Source organism: Globicephala melas, chromosome 20 (assembly GCF_963455315.2).
Source record: "Globicephala melas chromosome 20, mGloMel1.2, whole genome shotgun sequence".
Taxonomy (NCBI): Eukaryota; Metazoa; Chordata; class Mammalia; order Artiodactyla; family Delphinidae; genus Globicephala; species Globicephala melas.
This window is the reverse complement of record NC_083333.1, coordinates 47370438-47380866: the sequence shown is the minus strand read 5'-3', so window position 1 is coordinate 47380866 and position 10429 is coordinate 47370438. Positions and strand designations below refer to the sequence as shown.

General features: G+C 44.1%; 1 protein-coding gene across 7 annotated transcripts in view; it reads right to left on the bottom strand.

Moving 5' to 3' along the window:
- The window catches only part of ACACA (acetyl-CoA carboxylase alpha), a 272141-nt gene that overhangs the window by 26936 nt on the left and 234776 nt on the right, over positions 1-10429 (bottom strand). For all 7 annotated transcript variants that reach the window (XM_060290411.1, XM_060290412.1, XM_060290414.1 and 4 more), the window contains 2 exons: positions 7730-7826; positions 6372-6507 (listed from right to left, as the gene is read on the bottom strand). In XM_060290411.1, the coding sequence (XP_060146394.1) occupies positions 6372-6507; positions 7730-7826 (233 nt within the window). The remainder of the gene's footprint in view (positions 1-6371; positions 6508-7729; positions 7827-10429) is intronic.

Sequence of the window (10429 nt, the reverse complement as noted above, 5' to 3'; positions counted from 1 at the left end):
GATACTTAGCATATGATAAGCCCTTAAAAGGCACAGCTAATGGAAATGCATCCTTCAAAAATTTTATCTTCAAAAACTGCATCTTTCATCTTTGCATCCCCAGGGTCCTGTCCAGTGCCTAGAACACAGTTAGTGTTCAGTAAGTGTCTGCTGAATAAATGAGTGAGCACACGCAGGCTTTGGAAAGAACACAGCGAGAAAGAAAAAATTAATTCTTTATCAGTTGCATTTTATCAGGGTACCAATGAGAAGAAAATTTAAGTGCATATGTATTTATTGGAACTATCACACAGCCACATAGAAAGAGGAGCCACCTCTTTCTTCTGATAAAGAGTACGCTTTGTAATCCCCCCAAGGTCAGGTGCAGCCTGAAGAAAAGGGACCCTTGGTGCATAAATAGAGTCAGTCCTTGGAAAGCAGGATCAGTTATTTATTTCCCAATAATTTATGACTTCTTCCCACTTCCTAGCTCACTGAAGTCTAAACACTGCTGAAGTTTTAGGTTTATGATTCCAGATGTTTAATGAGTATTGCAGTGGAACCAGAGTGGATCCTTTTGAAACACCAAATAACAGGTTCAACTGAGTTCAAACTTTCCTAACAAAGAGAGGACCTCAATTTAGAATAAATCAATCTGGAAACCCAAAGCAAAGAGGCATTTTTCTGGAACTTAAGAGCAAACCAAAGAGAAATTGCTTTCACTGTAGTTACTGGCAAATTAAACCTCTACCTTCTCCAAAGTAAAAATGGCTCTCTGTATAGAAACCATGGGTGAGCACAGTTCTCTGCAAGGCCTATGCCTTTCTCCACTGCTCCAACCTGGCTGGCTGGTCTGTGAAGGAATTCCAAAAACTCAGAAGTTGCCCCAGGAAAAACTCCCTACTCTATGTAGAATGTGAATGGTCACACACTCTGTATATATGATCAGAACAAAGACATTTATTCCTTTGGGAGGAAAGCAAAGACCAAAAAAATTTACTGCTAATTACACAACTGCTGTATGAAGAGCAGGGAATAAAGGACGTTAAGCGCTTTACGCTAATTCCGTGGTTATGAAAATAATTGCTCAGTTCAAATTATTTTAACTAAATTAATTCTTTAGTGGATATTTCAACCAGTGCGACATAATAAAATAATTGTGTAATTAGCAGTACATTTTTCAGTGCTGCCAAGAGTACAGTCTCAGAATGAGTAACAGGAAGGAGTGGCTCTCAACGGTATCATGCGCGGAGAAGAAATGGGAGGTGGAGATAAAAGGAGAAAGTGAAACAGCAGCAAATGGCACCCAAAAAGTCATCCTATGTGAAAGAAAAGTAAGTTAAGAGGCAAATGACAGCGCTTCCAGCCTCTTCACTCACTTTTGTTTGTTAAAGACATGTCTACATCAAAATCCAGCTCTGTACTATGATGAACGGACTCAGCTCCCAAAAACGGAGAGGACTTTATTAAAAATGTACTTCCATGTAGTTAATTAAAACAAAACAAAACTTAATTTCATAGTATAAGCAAATTGTTTGGGATAAAGTTGAGTATGTGTGCATTTTATTTTTGTGAAATGGACTTTGGTCCCTCTTTTCATCTTCATGGCTAGCTTACTGTATACGAGGGAGCATGATTACATACATACACACACACACACACACACGTAAATCATTTAATCATCAGAAAACTCTTCTTTTTCTCATACCCAAGTGACAGGTGAGTAAACTGAGGCTTAAGTGAGTAAGTGGCAGAGTTGAGACTTTGAACCCAGATCTCTTTGTCTCTTAAGTCCACATTCTGCTACTTCATTCTTAACCCATCCCTCTTAAGGCGAGGAAAGCGCAGGAGGCTGAAGTAATCTGCCTTCCAGCATCTGATACAAGGGCTCAGTAAAACAGAAGCCAGAAAAGAGACTTAAATAAATGAGTATTTCTAAATGTTGCCTGGATTTTTGGTATGTTCAGAGATATCAGAACTTATACTAGCAGCTCTGTGAAGGGCATGGATCCGACTGCCAAACAATTATCTTCAGGCCCCAAGACTGTGAGTAGAAAAGGGGCATCAGGCTTCATTGAAGCTGACAAGCTTGGGACTTGAAAAAAAACGCCTCCATCTAACCTGGAACATCAACACCCCACTATCCGAATCATCAAAACACTCCAAAGGCAACAAAGGCTATTAAAATATAAACAAACACAAATTCTACAATCAACATGCTTGTACTGATTCACAGCTGCCCCAGACCACACGTTCCTGAAAGGCAGGTTGAAGCGCTTGGCAACAATCTGACACACATTCGTTTGAAATCCCTTCATATTTAAGAGACAGAGCAAAAGCATAGCCAAGAGCAGCAGGGGAAGGGGGATCCCCAAGGGTTTAGGCTAGACATCATCTAGGGAACTGTAAAGCTATGCATATGCTGACTGTCAATTCTCAGGCCCTGAGAAATGCGATGGGAATGGAAAATACTGAAAGGTTCTTCCTCAGAGAGGGGGGAGCCTGCAGCTTTCTAAGCATCCTGAGCAAAGCACATCTGCATGAACGGTGAGCACATAGCCTTTCCAGCCTGTTCTTAGCACCCAGGCGCCAACCCTGCCTGGAGCCTTCATTGTTACACAACAGGGATACACCACAGCAGCCGCACGTACCAAACAAGGGAGCAGGGCGGTAGGGTGTTTCCACAGTGCTCTGCTCTCTCAAAACTGGAACAGATCTTATTGGCTTGAGGCGAGATTATCTGTTAGAAGCTGAAGGTAGACATCAGGCATACACAAGCTGCATACACATAATGTCTCTCATGAGTTCATTATGGCCGGCTGACACTGCATTTCAACATCCAAGTAATCAGAGACTTTATAATAGACTTTCATTCCAGTTAAAGTTTTCAATAAATGTTTTTTATTGTTATTTATAACCTGTCCCGGGAAAAAATAATAAGTATAACATGAAAAGCCAACTGAGAGTGACCCTGTAGCACCAGCAGTGAGGCAGCTTAATATCACTGGGATTTGCATCCTATCAAGCTATTCATGCTGAGGCTGGGACCCTGGTGCTAATTTCTAGTAAATTTCATGCTTGATGTCTCCCTGTTGTGGGTCATTGCCGGTTCGTCTAAATAAACTGCTTCCAAATGGCTCTTCCATCTAAATATTCAGCCAGTTTTTATAATTTAATTTTGCATTATGCTGAATAGCCTTCCGGCCAGATAGAGCTCATTGGAAAAAAAGCACCAATACCATCTTGACGTGCTTTTATTTATTTATTTATATTTTTACTGCTTGAATTAGACCTCCTAGGCCGACTAGTAAAGAGGTTATTTTTTCCCCCCTCCACTAATGTCAATTTTCAGCATAGCAAGAGCTGTCTCTAATCTTTTCCTACTCATTACACACAATTTTGGAGTCATTTTACCCACAGTGCAGTCGGCTCCTGGCTGTGTGTTTGTGTGCACTCAGGGATGGCATAATTGTTTATTTTCCCTCCCTGCATAATCCCCAGCCAGTATTGAAACCAAAACTGCAAACATCTCCCCAAGGGATATGGAATGACTCTCAGCTTTGGTCCCTTTACATGAGATAATACATAGAAAACATCCTGGCCTGCATGTAACTATGAAAGGGGGGTGCTCCTCCCCTCCTACTTTCACACTGATCTCCATCTTCCCCAAAGCTTATCTGTCTTAAGTGACGTGTAAACGGATGCAGCAGCAGCACCAAAATTCAGAAGACAGAGCTGGTCCTGCTCCACATCAGGCCAACAACTCGTTTTTGATTAGGGACGGGGGTGGGGGTGGGGAGTTACTATTTAATGGGTATAGACTTTATGTCGAGGATGATGAAAAAGTTTTGGGTACAGACAGTAGTGATGGTTACACAACATTGTGAATGTATTTAATGCTGATGAACTGTACACTTACAAATGGTTAATAGGATAAATATTATGTATATTTTACAATTAAAAACCCATAACTCATTTCTGAGTTCTTGCAGTTTCCTGTCACAATAACCCCAAAGCAGAGGGGCGGTAGGTGGATAATTACTTTCTCAGGAACCTAGATATTCTATTCTTGGGATATTCTAGTAGATCTGGTTCTGGCCCTAGGCTCTAAATTGTGCTACAGGAAGTAAGACAGGTCTGTGTTCTCATTTTTTAGCTAAATGATCTTGGGAAATTTACTTAACCTAAGTCTCAATTTATGCAAATTGTGGATAATAATATAACTTACCCCTTAGAGGTGCTTGTTGTGATGATTATGTAAGATAATGCATGTAAAATGGTTAGTGCAGTTTCTGGTGAAAAGAGCCCAATGCATCTTAATTGTTGATGCTCTTATGGTTATAGGGCGGGCAGCCAATCTGGGCCTGAGCCAAAATACGCCGCAGAATTAAAGCTTCCCCTACAAGTGGCACATCGCAAACTTTTGAGCTCTAAATTCGTTAGGACAAAATAGCCAGGCTGACGTCTCCTAAGTAATGTCAGGATGAGCCATTGAGAATGGCTCCTAAGTAATGTCAGGATGAGCCATTGAGAAAGTAATGTCAGGATGAGCAATGGCTCCCCAGAAGAGAGGTAACTAAGGAGTAATAGCATTGCATTCTCTCCCAAGTCAATGTAAATCTCACAGCCAGGGAATCTGGGATCAAGTGAAATCTGATGCTAAATGCATCTCATATACATAAATGAAAGGGATTCCAGCCACCCCCTCCCCTGCCCCCATAGAGTATCATCCTCCTTTGAACACTGTGGTTAGTATTATTTTTTTTTACATCCTTACTGGAGTATAATTGCTTTACAATGGTGTGTTAGTTTCTGCTTTATAACAAAGTGAATCAGTTATACGTATACATATGTTCCCATATCTCTTCCCTCTTGCGTCTCCCTTCCTCCCACCCTCCCTATCCCACCCCTCTAGGTGGTCACAAAGCACCGAGCTGATCTCCCTGTGCTGTGCGGCTGCTTCCCACTAGCTATCTATTTTACGTCTGGTAGAAACACTGTGGTATTTTGTTTATACTTTATACATTATGGGTCTAACTTTCTGCACAAGACATTCTTCTTGACTCCTTCAGGCTTCAAGACTCTTTTCTGACTTACTTTTGTTTTCTGTGAAGTAGCTAGCTAGCACAGCTCCTTGCACATAGGAACTCAATAAAAATGTGTAGGATTGACTTATTTAACCTATACTCTCAATATCTCATGGTATTTCCACTGATTTATTATCTTGGTCAAAAAGCAATTCACCTGGAATAGCTTAGGAAAGTATACAAACCCTGATTTGCATGTACAGTCCACGTCTCCCCAAAGAAAGTGCAAAATGTGGTAGCTGTCCAGTAAATATAGACAAAGGGGACCTTTTCAACTAAAACAAAGAAATCGCCCTACTCATCTACATTTGGGCAGGGAGGCTGGCCATACAGGCAGGGGTTTTCTTAGCCAGGTAAGGGAAAGTTGCTGGCACGAGGCTCTAACCTCTCTCCACGCACAGCTGATAACCTATAAAAGGGTAACTTCCCCAAGCTTTTCCTCCCTCAAAGCTAGAGATGCTCCTGCCCCAAGCTACTTCTGGGTGCCTTACTGAGAGTTCGTTCTTTCACATTTTACATGTCCTACCTCTGATCACTCCTTTCACTCCAGCAGTACCAACTCCTCCCTCCGTCTATTCCCCTAATCCATTCTAGGGTTTTCCCTGAGGAATAAAGTTGACACTTATCAGCATACTCATCCCCTCCCTCCCGGCATGTGGTCTCTGGCCTCCGCCTGGCCACGAATCTCTGGCCATTGGGGAGAAAGCTTCACAACCCTTGAGAGGTAGTGGGTGTTTCCCTGAACCATTCACACGGAGGATTCTCAGTGACTGGCACTGAGCAGAGCCTTTACAATAATGGTCTAATATGCTGGAGCCACAGGCCCAGGGCTGTTGTTGGATAATAATAAAACATATCACGAACTGCCACAAAGGGAAAGCCTCCGGTATAGAATTTGTTCGTTTTCTTCTGGTGACAGCTAATTTCAGTATCTATCTTGGTCATCATAGAGCATTAAAGACAAACACCAACAAAGAGTATGCCCAGAAAAGAGGGACAGAGACTAGGACAGTTGTATTTCCCCAGGACCATCAGAACAGTCCGTCACTAAGCTGTGAAAGCTAAATCAGCAGTCCACCTACATAAGGCCTAGACAGCTCTGAAATTTTGTATGGAACTGTAAAAATCGAATCTTCCCGTTCAAGTTACAACTCAGAAGACATCTGAGGGAGCATAATCGCCCAAAAACCTAGGCTGATGTGCTATCAGGACACTCATATAAACCCAGTATAAACCCTTCCTCCCCCCGCTGCAGTGTTCAAGGGAATCAGTGAGGCCCCTCCAGCCCAGGGCCAGGCCAATTACCTTTCATCCCACCAGAGAAGCCTCTCCAGTTGGCAAAGACCATCAGAGGCAGCCCTTCACGGTTGAAGTCCTTGATAGCCTGATAGGTCTTAAACGCAGAATCCGGGAACCAAACCTGGCCAGCCTGCTGGATTATCTATGAGGAAAAGCCAAAGAAGAAGACACAATTAACAACACAGTTTGAAGGGGAATCTCTCCCGGGAGAATAAAGTTTTACTGTTAAAAACTCAAAATCAAACCAAACCAAAGTTGTTGTTCATCAAGATCATCCTTGAAATAAAAAAGAAGAAAGGATCCTGGCTCTTTGACTTCGTTAAATACTCCTCTTCCTAAGTCTTGATTCCACCACCCACCCCTCCTTAGTCCAAAGGGGGGAACCTCACTGCTTCCAAAGGAAGGATGCAGCCTGAGGCATCCTCCTTCCAGGCTTCCCAGGGCAACTTTAAGTGACTCGACCACACAGCTCCAAGCAAGCCCCCTGGTCAGAGTCTCCACGTGCTCTCACCTCTGTGCCTGGTACAGCTTCCCTGTACTGTGCTTAGTCAGCGGCGCTTGAGGTAGCCCTGCTGCATAAGCTCCTCTCATCTCCCTGACCCTTTGTCAGGCTGTGAAGACTTAATCCACCCTTTTGAAAAGGATGGGACTTCCCTGGCGGCACAGTGGTTAAGAATCCGCCTGCCAGTGCAGGGGACACAGGTTCAAGCCCTGGTCTGGGAGGATCCCACATGCCGCAGAGCAACTAAGCCCGTGCGCCACAACTACTGAGCCTACGCTCTAGAGCCCACGAGCCACAGCTACTGGAGCCAGCATGCCACAACTACTGAAGCCCACGCGCCTAGAGTCCGTGCTCCGCAACAAGAGAAGCCACCGCAAGGAGAAGCCCGCACCCTGCAACTAGAGAAAAGCCCGCGTACAGCAACGAAGACCCAACGCAGCCAAAAAGAAAAAAAGAAAAAGAAAGGATGGGCTGTGGCTTTCACATTTGGTGTCGGGGCAGACTTCCTTATTAATTCCAGTAGGAGCTCTTCCACGAGTGCTTGGACAACCAGGACCAGTGGGCCCTCAGCATCATCTCAGCTGCCTTTCTAGAAGACCACATACCCAACAAAAGAAGACTGTTTTCTAGCAACAACAAGACCACTGTAAAGGCCCATTTAATTTTTCAGGCAGAATTTAGCTTGCGGTCCATTTCGAGTCATCTTAAAAGTGAGCTCGTGATGGTCTGAAATCATTAAAGGCTGCTGGCTGCCCTTTCCTCTAAAATTGGTGGTTTGCAATGCTCCCAATATATCCACGGCTCTGCAGAGGCGGAAACACAGCTCCAAGCATGGGCGCTCAGGGTACTTGAGGTGACCTACCTTGGCTTCAGAATCCAGGTTTGCAGGATCAGCTGGGATACTTAGTTCCACGGTTCGGGTTTCCACGGCAACTACTCCCACAGGTATTCCTCCTAGCCTGATAAAAAATGAGCCTCGTAAGAACCCGATGTATGTCTACGTTACAGCTAGTCATTTATTTTCCAATCCTACATCAAAACATTGATGGAGGGGGATGTGGAAACAAATACAGGGTCAGGGGGAAATCTGACTTTTCTGGGGGCAAAACGTTACTCTACAGATTTGGTAAAAATGGTAAATTTGGTAAATATGGAGGGAAACTGCATGTTTACCAAATATGATTGGTAAGTCATAACTGGTAACTGATTCTGCCCTCAGGATCACTCCTATTCTCCACCACAGGATAAATTCAAACCAAGGGTGGTACCAGGGGAGCCTCTGCATTTAGACTCAACAGCCTAGTACGTGTGTGAGATCTTGTACACACACACAAATGAACACACACACACCATCACTGTGGTTGCCAAGTGAAATTTCTCAGTTCACCCTACAGCATGTCTTTGGTGAAGATGAAGGGAAACAGTCTGAAAGGCAGTAGGAACCTGAAACTTCATTGCTGGAACAGACCTGTAGTTTTCTGTGGAGTATTGATAACGTGGTTCCTGGTAAGATCTGAGGGTACAGTAGGTCTTACCATTGGGCGTGTGGATGGGGAGTATGCAGGTGTGTTACGGGGATGATGAAAAACGTGTGCCCAGTGTAGGGAGGTGGTTGAACAAGCCCTTAACTTTCTCTTCCGTTGGAAAAAGAGCAGTGGGTCAGGGTTAACCTTCAGAAGTCATCTTGGTTGAATAGGTGATCTATACTGGAAGGATAAATTTAATCTCCAAGCTCTGTTAATTTAAAAAACTGTTCAGGAGCTCAAAGCCTCTGCATCTGTACTCCATGATACCCTCCCACACTTGGTCCTCATAAAGATTTCCTAGTAAAAATCAGGAGGAGATCGAGAAAGTGAGTGTGAGCGAGCCTGCAAGGTACAGGGTGAGTCCTCACTCTGGAAAATGTGATTCAATCTTTACCTTCTCAGCTGCATTCCTTGGGGTTGGGGCTGGAACGGGTTATAGTCTCTCATTCCCCACAGCATCTCCATAACAAACTTTTCCATGAAGGATGGTCTTTGGTTGTTATATTGGCTACTGGAAATGGATCCTTGTCATCACAAGAGGCCTGACAGGGGCCTGAGTGGGGACCACCCACCCCCTTGTCACTTGCCTGCACTGAATCAGAATCAAAAGCTCTCTAGACAATCAGACAACGAGCAGAAGGTACACAGGAGGGTTTAGAAATATTTCTGTTCACAATGATTAACAATCCAACTGGAAACTTGTAATTGCAAAAGCCACCCTAAATCGGTAACTTATAACTTATATATTAGGGCCCACGTGACCTAATAAAGAACATCTTTATCCGAGTATTACAGTTATTTATTGAACTTGAAAACAGCTCAGAACAACTTCTGTTTTCTATTATACTACATATAAATTTTATCAGGCTAGCACATGAAGATGCTGCATCTTGTTTTATAGTGTGTCCCTGGACAAGGTGCCATGGAATAATAAAAGACAATTTACAGCCAATAGCACACATATTCCAAACATACATACCAAAGATGAGTTTTGGCAGCACTTACAGTAACAATCCCAGAAGAATACATTTATATTTATTTCGCGAAATGCCATTGCTTTTGAAAGAAGCTAGCTCCATTTGTGCTTTATATACTTGTGACCATGTGTATGTGTTTGGAGTAAGAAGCCCAGAACTCATCAGATGGAAAGAAAGAAAGAAGTCAGAGTGAGTGCCGCAATAAACAACGGCAGAGCTAACCAAAGCCAAGCTTGACTGAACTTGCTCACCGAACAGTCCTGTTCTTCCAATCATAAGTGTAAAGCATTATTCTCCTGTTTCCTATGGGAGGATCTTAAAGACCTTAACAAAGGTCTGGCTTTCTCGGTCATGTTTTTTAAGGACGGGAAAACTGAAGCAGAATGGATAAGAGACACAGTCTCAAAAAAGTTGCTTGTAGTGTCCTGTGAAGACTAACAAACCAGTAGGTCCTGAGTGGGGGGGCTCCTCCCCAGTGGGAGTTCTGCCAGGCACAAAGAATAACCCTCACTGGGACTCGGAAGCCTGCGGTGCGGCAGAAGCCTGGGAGGCCGGAGAAGATGGGAGCTGGTCCCTGGGAGTCTCGGTCCGGGCAGACTCCAGGCTGAGTCTTACTCAGAGCCCCAGTGAAAGATCCCGCCTGGTGGGATTTGCCATCTGATGGCTCCTGGTCACTGGCAGCACAAGGCGTGCTGACCTGCTGGACGGAGAGCACCACAAAGCCTAGAATTATTTTCGAGGCTGGAATCTAAATCTCAACCCAGTGTGGCATGTTTGAGAATCTTGGGCAGGTGCCACTTTTCACAAGGATAAGGAAACCTGATTGCCCCTGAGAGGAAGGTGAGCTCCAGACGTGGGTCCCCGGGGCGGCGAGTCTCCGAGGTGCAGAGCCAGATTAAGATCAGCCTCGGCGGTGCTCGTTACGGCGAGCCTGGCAGATTATTTCGAGCAGAGCTCGCTGTTGAGTGAAGCACTTCTTAGAGTGGGTATTAAAATTTAATAGAAACTTCAATTTCCCCCTTGAAAACTAGAGGTATCCCTGCAACCTATTCCAGCTTA